At 44.4% G+C, this 18,982-nt stretch overlaps 2 protein-coding genes across 4 annotated transcripts; both read left to right on the top strand.

Annotated features, from left to right (window-relative positions):
• The first annotated feature begins 223 nt into the window (after positions 1-223).
• On the top strand, positions 224-17,784 carry LOC116991454 (UDP-glucuronosyltransferase 2C1-like). 2 transcript variants are annotated; one of them, XM_033050088.1, is made up of 2 exons: positions 224-392; positions 16,039-17,784. In XM_033050088.1, exon 2 carries the CDS (start codon positions 16,065-16,067, stop codon positions 17,661-17,663), a length of 1,599 nt encoding a protein of 532 aa, XP_032905979.1. In that variant the 5' UTR covers positions 224-392; positions 16,039-16,064; the 3' UTR covers positions 17,664-17,784. The 2 variants fall into 2 exon arrangements, with proteins under 2 accessions (XP_032905979.1, XP_032905980.1); XM_033050089.1 differs by lacking the exon at positions 224-392 and adding an exon at positions 13,366-13,533.
• LOC116991453 (UDP-glucuronosyltransferase 2C1-like) lies at positions 257-6,450 on the top strand. 2 transcript variants are annotated; one of them, XM_033050086.1, is made up of 2 exons: positions 257-392; positions 4,092-6,450. In XM_033050086.1, the coding sequence occupies exon 2, from the start codon at positions 4,117-4,119 to the stop codon at positions 5,716-5,718; it is 1,602 nt and encodes a 533-aa protein (XP_032905977.1). In that variant the 5' UTR covers positions 257-392; positions 4,092-4,116; the 3' UTR covers positions 5,719-6,450. The 2 variants fall into 2 exon arrangements, with proteins under 2 accessions (XP_032905977.1, XP_032905978.1); XM_033050087.1 differs by lacking the exon at positions 257-392 and adding an exon at positions 488-778.
• Positions 17,785-18,982: the final 1,198 nt, after the last annotated feature.

The following is an 18,982-nucleotide window of genomic DNA, read 5'->3' as shown; positions in this document are numbered from 1 at the left end:
CACATTTTTAAATTTTGATAAATCTACAGTCAAACGATTTGGGCTTTCCAGAAATGTCTGCTTTTTTTTTAAATATAGAGGTTTCAGCATTTACATTATTTCTATTTTACGTCACTTGGGAGATTTTCCAGACAACCTACTTACACAAAAATCAGAGCAAGTAGGAATGAAAAGTCGAAAAGGGTTAATCTTGCTTTCAACCACTGAAGGAGTTAATAACGTCAAAATGGTCTGCAATGTGGGAGTGGGGATTGGAAAAAACTGCTTTCAAACAGAACAATTAACGTTTAGATTTTTAATTCAAATCACAAACTGGATTAGTCATTTGTTTAACAAACAAAATGAGATAAGCTTTCCCCTCCCCCTTAAGACATAGAGACCGTTGCCTTGAGGTAAGTTAACAGCCTCTATGTTTAAATATTTTTACATACTGCAGGATTGAGATGTAAGCAACGTACACGTTAACTTAGAAACATAGAACCCGTTGAACAAATGTTCTGATCCTCAAAAGGAAAACTAGGAGATTTCTTACTTAGGACGGAAAATCTGAACTTTACTCGAAACGATCAAAGTGCAGCCTAACTTTTCAAAGACCTGTGTCTCACTCAGGACATTTGTTTACTGCAATGTGACCTGTAACTTTGCTTGGTTTACAAGTAAACAATTCCATGTACGGCCGCCATTGTCGACGTGTGTGTTAAAACTCCGGCTGCTTTTCTTGTCCAGCTTCCTTTCCGTTTTCTGAAGGGAAGAAGCTTGGGCCAGCTTTGTTCGGCAGGTTAAGTACGGTAGCTGATTTATTTTGCACAACACAAAGCCCTACTGTAATCGGACTGAAGAATGATCCTGACCCAAAACGTTGCAGATGCTCCACCAGCACTGTGTTTTGTTGAAAGAGCCCTGTTTCTGCAGAGAAGGAAGGGAACATATCCACCGTGGATACAACATTCCCGTCCTTAAAGTGACCATGCATCAAGCTGTGCAGCATCTTTATCAGCGTCGTTGGTTAGGCTGCGCTTTTTATTTAAGTATTACCTGCGGTACTGGTCGCCCTCATTACAGGAAGGATGAGGAGGCTTTGGAAAGGGTGCAGAGGAGGTTTGCCAGAATGAATGTGGAGGAAGGAACTGCAGATGTTGGTTTAAACTGAAGATAGACACAAAAAGCTGGAGTAGCTCAGCGGGTCAGGCAGCATCTCTGGAGAAAAGGAATAAGTGACGTTTCGGGTCTAGAGATGGGGCTCGGTCCTTTTCTCCAGAGATCTAGGAGTGTAGGTGCATGGTTCCTTGAAGGTCGATTCACATGTAGATAGGGTGGTCAAAAGACTTTTGGCACATTGGTCTTCATCGTTCAGAATATTGAGTATAGAAGTTAGGAGGTCATGTTGCAGTTGTATAAGACGTTGGTGAGACCGCTTCTATAATATTGTGTTCAGTTCTGGGCGCCATGTTATAGGAAAGATATTGTCAAGCTTGAAAGGGTTCAGAGGAGATTTATGAGGATGTTGCCAGGTCTAGAGGGTGTGAGCTATAGGGAGAGGTTGAGCATCATGAGAGGAATAGATCAGGTAGATGCACAGAGTCTCTTGCCCAGAGTAGGGGAATTGAGGACCAATGTACATAGGTTCAAGGTTAAAGGGAAAAGATTTAATAGGAATCTGAGGAAGACAAAAATGCTGGAGAAAGTCAGCGGGTGAGGCACCATCTATGGAGCGAAAGAATAGGTGACGTTTCGGGTCGGGCCTTTCTTCAGACTGATGTGGGGTGGGGGGTGGGGGGGGGGGACGGGGCGGAAAGAAGAATGAAGAGGCAGAGACAGTGGTCTGTGGGAGAGCTGGGGAGGGGAGGGGAAGGAGTGAGAAAGCAAGAACTACCTGAAATTGGAGGACATTATTCATACTGCTGGAGTGTAAGAGGGGGGTTGTGGGTGGAGGGGGTTGTGGGGGGATGCGGCAGTATGGGCGGGAGGTGTCGGGGGGAGGGTTGTGGGGGAGGGGGGGTGGGCGGGGGGAAGGAGCTGTGTTGGGTGTGGGCAGGGGGAGGGGTGTGTGTGGGCCGGGTGGGGGGATGGGGGTGTGGGGGCGGGGGGGTTGGGGGCGCGGGGGGTATGTGTTTTTGGGGGGGGAGAGAGCTAGGTGAGAAGACGGGGGTTGTGGGGGAGGGGGGTATCAAGGGGGAGGGCGGCAGGAGCCAGCGAGGGGGACCAGAGGGGAAGGGGCTGGAGCTGACGGACTCCCACCGGGCGCTGGTAGCTGGATGTTCTCCACCGCCGGGTTCAGTGTCTCCGCTTTCCGTTTGGCAACATCAGCAACATCTCCAACTCCGCTCCGCGCTGGGTGGAGCCCACAATAGTCCACTGTTGGCTGTGGGCCAGGTGATAATGAGTTATACAGACAGTGAAACTCAACAAGGCCACTGTGAAACTAGTACAATGAAAAGGGCGGGAGAGGGATGGTGAGAGAGAGGATGCAAGGGTTAGTTGACGTTAGAGAAATCAATATTCATACAGCTGGGGGGTAAGCTGCCCAAGCAAAATATGAGGTGCTGTCAGCTGTTCCTCCCATTTGCATTTGGTCTCACTCTGACAATGGAGGTGGCCAAGGACAGAAAGGTCAGTGTGGGAATAGGTGGGGGAGTTAAAGTGTTTGGCAACCGGGATATCGCATAGGCCAAGGCGGACTGTGAAGATGTTTAGCAAAACGATCGCCCAGTCTGTGCTTGGTCTTGCCGATGAATAAGTGTCAACTCCTGGAACAGGGGATACAGTTGATGAGGTTGGAGGAGGTGCAAGTGAACCTTCGCCTCACCTGAAAGATATGGCTCTTTTTAAACTTCTCTTTGGTGCTGTTCTGCCACTGGGTTTGACACTGTCTCTCTAGCTAGATCAGCACCCTGCGCTACTGCAATCCTAACAGCTCCTTATTGAACTTCCCACGGCCACTGCTCCGTCTCTGGGTATAAAATAGTCCTCTGTGCCCTGTGGGCTTTCCCAGGGTTACACATTGAGGCAGGCGTACACCGCTGTTGAAAGATGATCAGCTCGATCAAACGTCCATTTTAAATTGACCACATCCTGCAGGACTTCAAGTTTAAACATTCCAGACTGTCCTCGAGAAAAATAAACTGCATTCCTTTTCTCAATATAAAGTGAATCATATGTCAGTGAAGTGATGTGTTTGACACAGCGAATGGCAACTTTTGACTGTACCGTTTAGCGAATTTGCAGACTTTCTGAAGAAAATATATTTTCCTTTTCATACTTTCTTGGCCAACACACATTCCAGAGGTAGATATGAAAAGTCTCATTCTAGCCACAGTCGCCTTGAACAGCCGGATTCAATAGCAATGAGACGCTGCCAGTGCAAGAAGGATCTGAGAGAGACGGTCCTTCCCAGCATCAGCCAAGGGCCACACACTGAAGCTTGAGGCAACCACTCTGTAGTGGGGAAAGGGCAGAGTTTACAAACTAACACCACTGCATGTTGAGGGAACAAAGCCTTTGTTTAAGCCCCTCAGGCTTGGTCATGTAAGGTAGGTGAAAGACAAATTGCTGGCATTAATATAAAGTGAATCATATGTCAGTGAAGTGATGTGTTTGACACAGCGAATGGCAACTTATGACTGTACCGTTTGGTGAATTTGCAGACTTTCTGAAGAAAATATATTTTTAAAATCAAAATATTGACAGTCGGCGCAGACTCGGTGGGCCGAGGAGCCTGTTTCCGCGCTGTATCTCTAAAGTAAAGTTAGGTGAATCATATAATACTATGCATGAATACAATCAAGCCATACTCAAGTACAATTGAGACCCTTCTTCAGACTGATGCTTGCCCATCCCACTGAGTTACTCCAGCATTTTGTGTCTACCTTTGATGCCTTCTCTCCAGAGATGCTGTCTATCCCGCTGTTAATCCAGCATTTTGTGTCAACGTGAAACATCACCTATTCCTTCTCTCCAGAGATGCTGCCTGACCCGCTGAGTTACTCCAGCTGTTTGTGTCTATCTTCAGTTTAAACCAGCATCTGCAGTTCCTTCCTACACAAATTATGTTATTGTCGTCACCAAAACATTTTTTTCCAATTTCCCAACAGAACTTGCAGATCGCCCACTCTCAATATGAAACATTCAAACTGGCGGAGTGAATTACTGGCCATATTTGTTCTTTGTGCCATTATCACCCTGTCATCACCAATAAAGATATTGGTTGTACCTGTCGATGGAAGTCACTGGGTCAATATGAAAATCCTAGTGGAAGAACTGAACCTTCATGGACACAGAATTACTGTGGTTCATCCCTCAACATCCTGGTATATCAAAGAAAAGCCTGATCTTTATCAATCCATTGTGGTCCAAATGGAAGAATGCCTTGGGAAAAACAAAACAGAAGAAATAATACAAGGTTATCTACAAAAGGTACTGACAGCCTTAAGGTATGGAATGACACCTTGGGCACATATTCAGGTGCAATATCAGATGTGGTATGCGTTGTATTACTATCATCAATGTGCTGGACAGATCATTGTTGCAATATTTAAAAACAAAGTTGTATTAAATCAAATTGAAGATGCCAACTTTGACTTGGTGCTTACAGATCCTGCTTTTGGTACTGGTCCAATTCTGGCTTCTTACTTGAAGCTTCCAGTGGTGTACAACGTACGGTGGCTCCCTAGCAAGGAAGCCCACTTACTCTCCGCCCCATCACCACTTTCCTACATCCCCGTCACCGGTTCACATTTGACGGATAAAATGACCTTCCTTGAAAGGACATGGAACGTCGTTCTGAATCTAAATCATATCATTATTTCGGAATTCCTCATTAACCCCATTTACAATGAACTCTGCCACCGGTACCTGGGGCCAAATACAGACTTTCAAGGAATTCTTCTGAGCTCTGATGTGTGGCTGATGAGGGTGGATTTTGTGTTTGAATTCCCAAGACCCACCATGCCAAACATTGTGTACATCGGAGGCTTCCAGTGTAAACCAGCACGGCCTCTGGCAGCAGAGTTTGAGGAGTTTGTTCAAAGCTCAGGGAAACATGGACTTGTTGTAATGTCAATGGGAACTATTGTCAGTTTCTTGCCAATGGAGATTACAATGAAAATAGCAGAAGCTTTATCTCAAATCCCCCAGAAGGTTATCTGGAGATATGATGGTGAGACCCCTCCCAATATAGGGAATAATACACTGCTGGCAAAATGGATCCCTCAGAACGACCTGCTGGGTCACCCCAACACACGAGCCTTTGTTTCACACGGAGGCACCAATGGGATTTATGAAGCCATCTACCATGGGGTGCCAGTGGTTGGCATACCTCTGCTTTTTGACCAGTTTGACAATTTAATTAGACTCGAATCCCGAGGAGCAGCAAAAGTGATCAACGTTGCAACCATGCACTCCACAGATCTGTTGCAGGCACTCAACAAGGTGATAAACGACGCATCTTATGGGGACAACATGAAGAGACTCTCCGCTCTCCATCGGGACCAGCCAGAGTCGCCATTGGAGAGAGCCGTTTTCTGGGTTGAGTACGTTGCCCGACACAAAGGAGCGGGGCATTTGCGCTCAGAATCCCACCGACTCCCCTGGTACGCTTACTATTGTGTAGATGTGATGATCTTTCTGTTGTCTGTGTTACTCCTGCTCACTGTGTTGGTGGTTGGAACACTGAAGAAACTTTGTCGTATTGCACTGAAGAAAAAGCAAAAAATTCATTAAGGTTTATTCTTTAGAATTGGGGGAATGCCTTGATATTTTGTAATTTCATTTTTTCAAACAATTTTTAATCAGTTTCTCCAAGACTCCAAATAACGTTCCTCTCGCAACCCATTCCCTTTACAGCGATTGAGAATTGTATTAATGCCTATTCAGAAATTATAACAGATATTTGCTGTGTAGTTGCCACCAGCAAACAACTGTACATGAATTAAATGTGACAAAATGGACATGTTTTTCAAATATTATTCAAACAAAATCTAGAGAACAGTTCACACGTGTCAAGAAGCTATATTGAGAATTGTTGTTCCGAATTCTCACAATCATACTGTCTATTGGTAAATATGTACACCACATTGTTTCTCAGTTTTAATATGTTTGATTTCTCCATCATAACTTTCATTGGAGTTGCCTTCCACACCTTGCCATGCTGAAATTTTGTCTCTTCATTGAATTTTGGACTGCACTTTTTCACAACTATGACTAGAATTAGCTGTGTCAACAGACTTGCTATATTTTCTTACAAGAAGGGAACTGTTTTGGCCTATTGAGATTATTGTGTGTAGGTTCACAGTGTAAACGATTCAACAAAGATAAAGGAAAAGTATAGCACAGGAACAGCACCTTCGACCCACAATATCTGCGCCAAACACAATGCTAAGATTAACTGATCCCCTCTGCCTACATGTGATCTATATTCCCCCATTCATAGAAACATAGAAACATAGAAAATAGGTGCAGGAGTAGGCCATTCGGCCCTACGAGCCTGCACCGCCATTCAATATGATCATGGCTGATCACCCAACTCAGTATCCTGTACGTCTTTGGAGTGTGGGAGAAAACCAGAGCTCCCGGACAAGACTCACGCAGGTCATGGGGAGAATGTCTAAACTCTGTACAGACAAGCACCCGTAGTCTGGTCTCTGGTTCTGTAAGGCTGGAAGTCTACTGCTACACCACCGTACCACCCAATTGTAACTCTAACATTGTAATGCTGTAACACTGTATTCTAGTTTTCTCTTGACACTACCTGTTGCAGTACTTCATTGTACTCATGTGTGGTATAGTTTGACTTGACTAATAGAAAGCAATCAAAAGCTTTTCTCTGTACCACTGTATACATGACAATAATAAACAATACATTGTGTTGGTATATTACATTATAAGAAGCATAGCTCGGGTAGCCATTACCTTTTTCTAAGGGTGGAATGGAAATGTCAAAGACTAGAGCGCAAGGCTTAAAGGCGAGAGGGACAAAGTTTAAAAGGGATGTGCAGGGCAAGTTTTGTTGCAGAGAATGGTGGGTGGCTGGAACGCACTGCTATGTTGGTGGTGGAACTAACGATGGTAACATTTAAGAGGTTTTTAAATAATCACATGGATATGCAGAGAATGTGGGAAAGTTGGTGAGCGTGAATAGTTCTTCATAAATGCTTCATACATAAGGGAGAGAATATTAGTTTATTTTGCCAACATGTTCTGCAAAGACATTGAGGGCTGAAGGGCCTGTTCCTGGACTGTACTGTTCCATGTTTAACTGTGACCTCCTCATTCTAGACTCTCGCTCAAGAGGAAACATCCTCTCTGCATCCACCCTGCTAAGATCGCCTTTTCTCTGATTATTCCTGCAAAGGTGGACTATTGTACACTTCCCCACATTATATAGCCAAGCCATTGAATATATTGTACAACATTGAGGCCCCAACACTGATCTGATCAGTGTATTATTTGCGGGCCCGATCCACCCGCCGAACAACCGTGCTGCCGACCAGGCCCGACTCGCCCCCCAGACCCCCCAGAGAACTCCGGAGAAGCCGGGTGGTGAGTCAAACATTGGCTGAAGGAGCCTCAGCAGCGGCGGCGATGGGAGTCTCGGCGATAGCGTGAGCCTCGACAGCAGCAGGAACCTCGACGGCAACGGGCCTCACTATCGATGTGCGATTAGCTGTCGAGCGTGAGGGAGGGGGAGGGGAAATCAATGGGGATCCGGTGAGGGGTACCGCCGTGAAGAACAATGTGGACCCGGCGTGGTGGGAGCACCGTGGGGGACGGTGAGAGAACAAAATGGGACCTGGTGTGGACGGGGGGGGGGGGGGGGGGGGGGGGGGAGTCTAGTTTTATAATAATCCTCACCCCAGGGGATAAACCTGCGTTTGTTTGTTTGTCCCGTCATTCTGGTGAAGGCGCTGTGCACACAGCAGCCAGCCAACAGACACGTGTGAACTGTCCTTTTTTTTCACTTTTAATTTAATTTTAATTTCAAGTTTTCGTGCACCTTGTTGTGTGTTGTGACTGTTTGGTGGCAGACCAATCCCTCCGGCTATGAATAAAGTTCTATCGTATCATATCGTACCACCAAGTTCATCTAACCAAGCAGAGAAAGGCCTGTTTAAGGCCATTCTTCATTTTTTGTTAGACAACCAATCTTCTTTTCACACCAACACATTGCTGCTCTTACCACGTTTTATTTTCCTCATTAGCTTTTGCTGAGGCGCCTTATCAAATGCCTGTAAATTGTCCCTATTGTGTGTAGGATAGTGTTAATATGGCGGGATCGTTGGTCGGTGCAGACTTGGTGGGCCGAAGGGCCTGTTTCCGCACAGTATCTCTAAACTAAACTGCCTGCATGTTCCTTTTTGGATAAATGAATGAATACAGAAGCACAAAGTTACAGACAGCATTCTAAATACTATTCAAGTATCTTCTTCAGAATTTATCGTTTAGACAGCATAGTGGTGCGGCTGGTAGAGTGGCTTCTGCCTGACCATGCCAGAGATCCAGGTTCAATTCTGACCTCCCATGCAGCCAGTTACGTTTTGTCCTGCCTCTCCACAACAAAAGCTTAAACTCAAACTCGTGATCTTGTGCACAACAGTTCACAAGGTGTTTCCTCGCTCACCTTCCCCCCCACCTCACCTACCCCACCCCCCCACCTTTTCCCCCACCTCACCTTTCCCCCTCACCTTTCCCCCCTCACCTTCCCCCCCTCACCTTTCCCCCCCTCACCTACCCCTCCCTCACCATCCCCCCCCCCCCCCCCCCCCCCCCCCGAGGTGAGAACAAAATGTTTCTCACCTCAGTCTTAAATGGCCTCCCCTTTATTCTAAGACTGTGGCCCCTGGTTCTGGACTCGTCGTGAAAAATTCTGTGATCAACAAGAATTTCAAAATTAATATCAACTGCATGTGCTGTGGGTGTTGGAGAGCCGGGGCGGAGGGAGGGATGGAGCGGCCGGTGCAGATGCGGAAGGGGAGCTGGGGCTGGCGAGTGTCAGCTCCGGCCATGGAACAGCCTCAGTACAAGAGTCCCGGGCATTCGTCGGAAGCGTTGCGCCGCTGCCGTGAGAGTCCCTGTGCCGAATTCACCCTGGTGACCGGCATGGACCAGACTGTGGCTCGGAGCATCCTGGGGAAAACCAATGGCTGCTGGAAGTAGGTACCAAGCACTGGGTAGAAGTGGTGGAAGATAGTGGACTTCAAATGGGGGTGGTTGGATAAAACATCCTGCTTCCCTGCTAGAATTTCACTTACTGTAACTGCAGGAAAAATATTGGGGAAGTTCAGAACCAGGAGTCACACAGTTTAAGAATAAGGGGTAGGCCATTTAGGACTGAGATGGGGACAAACCTTCTTCACCAAGAAAGTTCTGAATCTGTGGAATTCTCTGCCACAGAAGGCAGTGGAGGCCAATTCACTGCATGTTTTTAAGAGAGAGTTACATTTAGCTCTTGGGACTAGCGAAATCAAGTGATATGGGGGGAAAAACTGGAAAGAGGTACTGATTTTAGATGAACAGCCATGATCATATTGAATGGCAGTGCTGGCTCAGCCACCCCACTTTCAAAAATGCTCCGCGGCTCCTGGTACAGACGGATAGCACTGCTAGATGTGATCGGGGAACTGAGACCAGTTGTCCGTGATGTCTGGATCCCAATGCTCAGCGCTTTGTGTTTCGGAGTTGGCTCATGTTATTGATTTGTACTTAGCCTGATTTGTAATTAGTTGACTAAACCCTAATTTATTAATCCAGAATATCCAGGGGAATGGGATAAATGTAATATTAAAATGACATGCAAGGTGTCAGGCTGTCTTGTCACAACATACAGCCCCGATAACCCATTATTTCCTTCAGTTAAATATTGGGAAGGAAGCACCATTGTCATTTGCCACTCAATTATTATGTTTGTTTACCTCACTGACTATTTCTAAACCCATCCCCCCCCAAATTCCTTTGTCAGGTTGAATAGAAATGTCCCCAATCTCATTGTCTTGTTAATTGAACACGTAGATGAACATCCTCAAGGAGTGTAATCAGATGGAAACTGATTTAGATGCGATGCTTAAGAGCTTGTTCAAAGAAGGGGCATATTTTAAAGGAGTGACAGAGACACTTGCAGGAGAATGTGTGAGGTGGTTATTATTTGTCTTTAGTTTTAGCTTGAACCAGGACATCTGAAGATTGAAAGTTTAATATGGTAATTGTACTGATACTGACTCCAACTAACCAAGTAATGAATATCATCCATTCCAGAGGTTTTATTTTTCTGATGCCATTGAAATTTCACTTGGATTGCAATCACTTCAATGCAAAAGTAATTGGGAATGGGGAGCATTACAACACAAATTTGCCCTCATTACATATTAACTGCAATATGTATGCATGTTGGTAGGTACAATCAAAACAAAGATCTTTTTATCATTGTTGTGTTATGAATACCACAGAAAATATTATGTACTCTCAAGATCACATTAAATAGAATATTATTGTTTATATTTGCATTTCGGAAAAGTCCCAGCTGAGAGGAAGACAGCAAATTACTGAAAATATTGAGGGTGAAAATGACTTCAGGCCAGTTTGTTAGGAAAAGGAAGGAAATGGTAACAGAATACTTATACAGCTGAGTGAGTATAATTTTATGGATGAGAAATTGTGTTCAACCAATTGATGACTTATTTGACAAAGTAACTAGCATGTTAGATAACAAGGAAGCGAATGGATGTAACATATTCTGTTATCCAAAATTTGGTCCGTGAAGTGCCCCATAAAAGATTACCGCATTAGATAAGCACCTGTGGACTTGAACGTAATAGGTTAAATCCAGGGGGTCAGATATATGGCTTTATGTATGGGCCACTCATATTGTCAGTGCAGAGGGGATGGGGGCAAGGCCAAGTGTGCATCCAGAGTCAAGGTCTGGAATAGTACTAGGTGTGCAGTCAAAGCTGGGACAATGGGAGTGTTCAGCATTGGGAACCTAAGCAGGTAAGCAGCTATGATCAGGGTAGAATTGGGGGCCAGGTGTAAGGCTGGACTCAGGGTCAGGAATGAGAGAAGGTATGCAACTGGAGTCAGGGTCAGGAGTAGTACAAGGTGTGCAGTGAGACCCAGGTTGGTCAACATGGGCCAAGTGCTTGATTATAATCTGATTTCCATACATGAATACACTAAGGTCATTCATGTGCTGCACCTGTTGATCAGAGCCTAGCTCTACTGTGGAATGTAATTAGGAACGTAATTTAGCTTAACCTTATTCATAGCTAATCCAATTTAAAGCATAAATATTGCATTCAAGTTGGAGTTAAAAGACTTGCTACAGTATGTACCAGGTTGCACAATTTCAAGCTGAAAACTGCAAAAGCTTCGTACCAATGACACTCCCCTCCCCCCCCTCACCCCCTCCCCCCCCCTCCATCACAACGCTCCCTCAGGCTTGGTCTCTCACAATTTCTCACTCCCAACTCACACCCAATGTTGGCAGCCCTGCAGAGGGGGCACTATCACATCCCAAAAAATACTCTAAACTTGTGATGGGGAAGCTTTCAGACAAAATAACCAGGGATAGATTTAGCGGTCACTTGGACAAACGTATATTAATGAGAGAAAAGCAGCATGGATTTGTTGAAGGCTAATCATGTAAAACAAATGCAATATGAGCTTTAGTGATGGGGTATGAACAGTCGATGAGGTAAGTGCAGTGTATAAACTTTCAGAATGCAGTTAATTAAGTGCTGCACACTGGGGTTACAGAACACCAACGTAAATCCCAGGAGCTTTAGTATTTCTTAAAGTACAAGGTGATTATAAAAATATAAGAGATTCACGAATGCATATTGCAGAAGTAAATCTGGCATCCTTGCCTCGTCTGGGTTAGAGTTGACCTTAGACCAATCTGCTACAATGTGGTTGATTTTTTTTTTTGATTTTTTTAAAATTATTTTTATTAGAAGTACGGTAAATTACAATAACACACAACACATATATCTTAATACATTTTTTATACCGCTTCATTTTTTTTTTTTAAGCTTTAAGAAAAAGATAGAAGTAAGGAAAGTAAAGAAGGTGCGCAAGAGTCGTGAAGTGCAAGAGAGTGTTGGGAAAAGAAAGCCCCTTAGAAAAGAACTTAGAGAAGGAAGTAAAGTAAGAAAGTAGACCCTAGAAAAGAAAGAAAAAGAAAGTAAGGACAATCGCTCTATTATAACATTAAACTCCGCAGAAAGACTACCAACCAAGTCTGTTTTTGTTGTTTTACCTCCCATTGCCAGGTCCTGATACCATTTATTTATTTATTTATTTAAAAAATTACTATTGCACCTCATGCTTGTAATAGGTCCATAAACGTAGACCACGTCTTTTGGAATTAGTTTGCTTTACCTGCTAAGAGGAATCTCATCTCTTCCAGATGTAATGTTTCAAACATATTTGATATCCACATTTTTATTGTTGGTGTGGGTGCATTTTTCCAGAATTTAAGTATGAGCTTTTTTCCCATTATTAGCCCGTAATTGAGTAAATTCTTCTGATACACGTTTAATTCAGGGATACCTTCCGATATCCCAAAAATGATCCATTCTGGTTTTGGTATGTGGTTGATTTTTGACTGCCCTCTCTACTCCTTTGTGTTAAACCACTCTGCAATGTTGGATATCTCCAACACATAGAGTTCAAGAGATCACAAAGGTTTCTCACCATCATATTATGGGTGGATTCCATCCATCCATCCATCCATCCATCCTTGTTATCTTCTGGTTTGCATGTTATTTCTATTTGCGCGAAAACATCTGCATGTGCAGCAAGTTTTGTTTCGATCGACTATAACGACTATACTGAACATCTCCTACATTGAGCAGAGCAGTTAATTATCAATAACTTTCTAATAATATTAAACTGTTTCCATAGAGGAAATTAACTCCAGCAAATGGACACAAAATGCTGGAGTAAATCAGCGGGACAGGCACCATCTCTGCCGAGAAGGAATGGATGATGTTTTGGTTCGAGACCCTTCTTCAAGGTGGTCTGAAGAAGGGTCTTGACCTGAAACATCGCTCATTCCTTCTCTCGAGCGATGCTGCCTGTTCTGCTGAGTTACTCCAGCTTTTTTTGTGTCTATCGTCGGTGTAAACCAGCATCTGCAGTTCCTTCCTACACAATCACCCCTGTAAGTCTGTGGCCAATATCTACCATCAAATTCCTGAGGTATCAACTCAGTGGCGTCTTTGCAAGAAACACACAGATGTAGGGGGAAGGGCAGTGGGCGGAGTTATTTGAAAGTTCATCCACGCAACAATATTATCGGGTATTTCTCGGAATCTCGAACTATAAACTGTTTGCGACTAAAAGCAGCGATGACTCAGAGGAAACAAGTCAACTAGACTCATCGTCAGGGGCAACAGAAAGCGAGCACGAATGTGAATAAAACAGTGGTAAGGATATTAATATTATGCAACTCTGTATTTTGGATCAGCCAGTTGAAAGGTGCCAAAGAATATTTCTTTGCGGTGAACTCAACGACCAGGAAGTTAAAAACCTTCTCTCAGATCAGTAAGTACCAAATATTGGTTGCAGATGACGAAATGTCACGTCGACTACCTTATATTATTAAAGAAACGGTTTAGCTTCGGGAACTTTATTGAGAATTTAGGAGAACTGCTGAAGTGAAAAATACTAGACATTGTTGAGTGCAGAATTGGGAGTTAAATCAGCATATGAGGCTGAGGTGTTGTCCCGCTGGAGGCAATATTAAACAATTCTAAATTCGGAAGGAAGGGCCCCACCAAAATGTTACCTATCTCTGCCCTCCACAGATGCTGCCTAACATGCTGAATCACTCCAGTACTTGGTGTTCTACGTAAGCAGTTGCTTGAAGGGCCTTCCCCACTTGGCAATTTTTTCGGCGACTGCCGGCGTCATTGACTGATGTATCAAGGTCGCCGAAAGATTTTGAACATTTCAAAATCCAGCAGAGACAAAAACAATGTTGCAACACTTGAGGAAACACCGCGCGTCAATACGTCATCAGGCCGCGTCACTGCCACAACACGGCGTAACTTTTTCGGTGACCTGATACGTCAGTCAATGATGCCGGCAGTTGCCGAAAAAATCGCCGTGGGACAGGCCCTTTAGTCTCCACAATTCTTCGATTTTTTGCATTAGATTAGCACATAACTTGCGTTTCTAACCTCACTGGCCTGCGGTTATAAAGTCTCAGTTTACTGCAACATTCCTTCATACACTGCCCTATGCAAAGCTTTGTTCCTTAAACTGAAGCTGCAGTTCCCTATTCCTGCTCAAACTTGTCACTCTTTGAACACCGGCCTAAAGCATGAACTAGAAACATTATCTGCTGAGTGGAAAAGCCTATTCCCGCTTCCAATTCATATTTGTATGTCATCCAAATTCAGCTCTGAGAATCTACCTAAAGCACACATTAGATTTAGTTTAGTTTAGAGATACAGAGCAGAAACAGGCCCTTCAGCCCGCCAAGTCCGCGCCGACCAGCGATCCCCGCACACTGACATTGTCCTCCACTAGGGGCAATTTACAATTTTTACCGAAGCCTATTAACCTACAAACCCGTATGTCTTTGGAATGTGGAAGGAAACCGGAGCACCCGATATATATCAATGATTTAGATGAAGGGATTCAAAATGACATTAGCAAATTTGCAGATGACACAAAGCTGAGTCGCAGTGTGAACTGTGAGGAGGATGCTATGAGAATGCAGGGTGAGTGCAGATGAATGGCAGATGCAGTTTAATGCAGATAAATGTGAGGTTATCCACTTTGGTAGCAAAAACAGGAAGGCAGATTATTATCTAAATGGTGTCAAGTTGGCAAAAGTACAGCGGGATCTGGGGGTCCTTGTTCATCAGTCAACGAAAGTAAGCATGCAGGTACAGCAGGCAGTGAAGAAAGCGAATGGCATGTTGAGCTTCATAACAAGAGGAGTTGAGTATAGGAGCAAAGAGGTCCTTCTGCAGTTGTGTAGGGCCCTAGAGAGACCACACCTGGAGTATTGTGTGGATTTTTGTTCCCCTAATTTGAGGAAGGACATTCTTGCTATTGAGGGAGTGCAGCGTAGGTTCACAAGGTTAATCCCGGGATGGCGGGTCTGTCATATGCTGAAAGAATGGAGAGGCTGGGCTTGTATACTCTGGAGTTTTGAAGGGTGAGAGGGTATCTTATTGAAACGTGTAAGATTATTAAGGGATTGGACACACGAGAGGCAGGAAACATGTTTCCGGTTGGGGGAGTCCAGAACCAGGAGCCACAGTTTAAGAATAAGTGGTAAGGCATTTAGAACGGAGATGAGGAAACATTTTTTCGCACAGAGAGTTAAGAGTCTGTGGGATTCTCTGCCTCAGAGGGCGGAGGGGGCCAGTTCTCTGGATACTTTCAAGAAAGAGCTTGATAGGGCTCTTAAGGATAGTGGAGTCCGGGGATATGGGGAGAAGGCAGGAATGGGGTACAGATTGTGGATGATCAGCCATGATCACATTGAATGGTGGCGCTGGCTCGAAGGGTCAAATGGCCTACTCCTGCACCTATTGTCTATCGTCCATTGTCTATTGTCTATTGTCACCCAGAGAAAATCCACACAGGTCACGTGGAGAACATATCAACAGCACCCGCATTAAGGATTGAGCCCAGGTCTCTGGCACTGTAAGGCAGCAACTCTACTGCTGTGCCACCGTGCTGCCCCAATTCATATTTGCATGACGTCCATATGGGAATATGAATGCACCTAAGGCACGAGCTGCCGGAGCAGGCCGTTGAGGTGGGGACTATGACAATGTTGAAGAAATAATTAGACAGGTACATGGACAGGACAGGTTTAGAGGGATATGGGCCAAATGCAGGCAGGTGGGACTGGTGTAGTTGGTTGGTGTGGGTAAGTTGGGCCAAAGGTCCTGTTTCCACTCTGTATGACTCTGACACACATTTGATTTGCTTAATGTAATGTCAAGAAAGCGCCCAACTGTTTCTAAATGTTGTTTTTTGCCAATGTGTGTTGCTTACTAACGTGTCTGATCAATTCTGCAACAGGATCGGCGCTATTTTCTATTTCCAGCATGGGTAATCCTGGATGGAAAGGCAGATTTGCATTTGTTCTTTGCGTCACAATCACCTTGTCTTGTCCAATTACCCGAGCAGCTAGAATATTGGTCGTGCCTGTTGATGGGAGTCACTGGATCAATATGAAATGTTTGATAGAAGAGCTGAACCTTCATGGCCACAGCATCACTGTGCTCAGTCAGTCAACATCCTTGTATATCAAAGAGAGCCCCGACTTGTATCAATCCATTATGATTCAAATGCCAAGAGAATATGAAAATTACAACGTGATGGAAAATATTGTACAAAAAACATTGGATAACTTACAGGAAGGCTCAACAGTCTGGGGCAAAATTAATCTCCAATATGAAATGTTGATGTTTTTGTTTGAGTATCATCAATGGGCGAAAGAGATAATCAAAGCATTATTCGAAAACAATAGCTTGTTGAACCAACTTGAAAATGCAAATTTTGAGTTAATACTTACAGATCCGGTATTTGGTTTGGGTTCAATGCTTGCTTATTATTTAAAACTGCCGCTGGTGTACAACGTTCGATGGCAAGTTGGTGGGGAAGGTCATTTACTCACCGCCCCCTCACCACCTTCCTACATCCCACGCACTGGCTCACATTTGACAGACAAGATGAATATTCTCCAAAGATCACAAAATGTCCTGCAAACACTTAATGAGTTCCTGATAATAGAGCTTTTGGTCTATCCACGTTATAATGAAATCTGCCAACAGTATCTGGGACCAGACACAGACTTCAAGTCGATTCTCCTCAGAGCTGATATGTGGCTGATGAGGGTGGATTTTGTGTTTGAATTCCCAAGACCCACCATGCCAAACATTGTGTACATCGGAGGCTTCCAGTGTAAACCAGCACGGCCTCTGGCTGCAGAGTTTGAGGCGTTTGTCCAAAGTTCAGGGAAACATGGACTTGTTGTAATGTCAATGGGAACTATGGTCAATTCCTTGCCAATGGAGATTACAATGAAAATAGCAGAAGCTTTATCTCAAATCCCCCAGAAGGTTATCTGGAGATATGATGGTGAGACCCCTCCCAATATAGGGAATAATACACTGCTGGCAAAATGGATCCCTCAGAACGACCTGCTGGGTCACCCCAACACACGAGCCTTTGTTTCACATGGAGGCACCAATGGGATTTATGAAGCCATCTACCATGGGGTGCCAGTGATCGGCATGCCTCTGATCTTTGACCAGTTTGACAATGTAGTCAGACTCGAATCCCGAGGAGCAGCAAAGGTGATCAACATTGCAACCATGCACTCCACAGATCTGTTCCAGGCACTCAACGAGGTGATAAACGGCGCATCTTATGGGGACAACATGAAGAGACTCTCCGCTCTCCACCGGGACCAGCCAGAGTCGCCAATGGAGAGAGCCGTTTTCTGGGTTGAGTACGTTGCCCGACACAAAGGAGCGGGGCATTTGCGCTCAGAATCCCACCGACTCCCCTGGTACGCTTACTATTGTGTAGATGTGATGATCTTTCTGTTGTCTGTGTTACTCCTGCTCACTGTGCTGGTGGTTGGAACACTGAAGAAACTTTGTCGTATTGTTTGTGGGGAAAAGCAAAAGACTGAGTGAGATGTTTTTTTCCTTGGTATATTTTGTTTTTTCAAATGAATCAAATAAAGTTTTTGATGCAGAGTCTCCTTTCCATAAAGCATGAATTCAACAAATGCTAATAAAAGCCAGAAAGGTGAGTGAAATAACAACCTTTCAGTTCAGTTCAGTTTTATTTATCATATGTAGGTTAACACAGGGTCAATGGTACAATGTGTTTGACAAGACAACGGGTCCCTCAGCAATGATATTACAAGGATAAAATTAAGGGGAAAAAAAGATAAGATAAAAGTGACATTGGTAGGTAAGAGACAATATTATATAAAATAATCAACATATATGATGTGTTTATGAGTTCAGAAGCCTGATGGCATGATGATAAAAACTGTTCTTAAGTCTGGTGGTACATGCAGCCATGCTCCTGTATCGTCTGCCTGACGGTAACAAGGAGAACAGTCTGCGTGCTGGGTGGCTGTGGTCCTTGATGATGCTGTGTGCCTTCCGCAGGCACCGCCGGTGGAAAATGGCCTGAATGGCCGGGAGACAGTTGCCAGTGATGTGCTGTGTGCCGCCTTCACCACTCTCTGTAGTGATTTGCGGCTGCGGGCTGAACAGTTCAAGTCAAGTGAGTTTATTGTCATGTGTCCCTGTATAGGACAATGAAATTCTTGCTTTGCTTAAGCACACAGAAAATAGTAGGCATTTACTACAAAACAGATAAATGTGTCCATATACCATGATATAAATATATACACACATGAATAAATAAACTGGTAAAGTGCAAATAACAGAAAGTGGTTGCTAATAATCAGAGTTTTGTCCGAGCCAGGTTTAATAGCCTGATGGCTGAGGGGAAGTAGCTATTCCTGAACCTGGTTGTTGCAGTCTTCAGGCTCCTGTACCTTCTACCTGAAGGTAGCAGGGAGATGAGTGTGTGGCCAGGATGGTATGGGTCTTTGATGATACTGCCAGCCTTTTTGAGGCAGCGACTGCGATAAATCCCATCGATGGAAGGAAGGTCAGAGCCGATGATGGACTGGGCAGTGTTTACTACTTTTTGTAGTCTTTTCCTCTCCAGGGCGCTCAAATTGCCGAACCAAGCCACGATGCAACCGGTCAGCATGCTCTCGACTGTGCACCTGTAGAAGTTAGAGAGAGTCTTCCTTGACAATCCGACTCTCCGTAATCTTCTCAGGAAGTAGAGGCGCTGATGAGCTTTTTTGATAATTGCGTTAGTGTTCTCGGACCAGGAAAGATCTTCAGAGATGTGCACGCCCAGGAATTTGAAGTTCTTGACCCTTTCAACCATCGACCCGTTGATATAAATGGGGCTGTGTGTC

This window comes from Amblyraja radiata, chromosome 34 (assembly GCF_010909765.2).
Source record: "Amblyraja radiata isolate CabotCenter1 chromosome 34, sAmbRad1.1.pri, whole genome shotgun sequence".
In the NCBI taxonomy this organism is placed as follows: domain Eukaryota; kingdom Metazoa; phylum Chordata; class Chondrichthyes; order Rajiformes; family Rajidae; genus Amblyraja; species Amblyraja radiata.
Note: the sequence above shows the minus strand (reverse complement) of the source record. Positions and strands in the feature narration are given on the sequence as shown.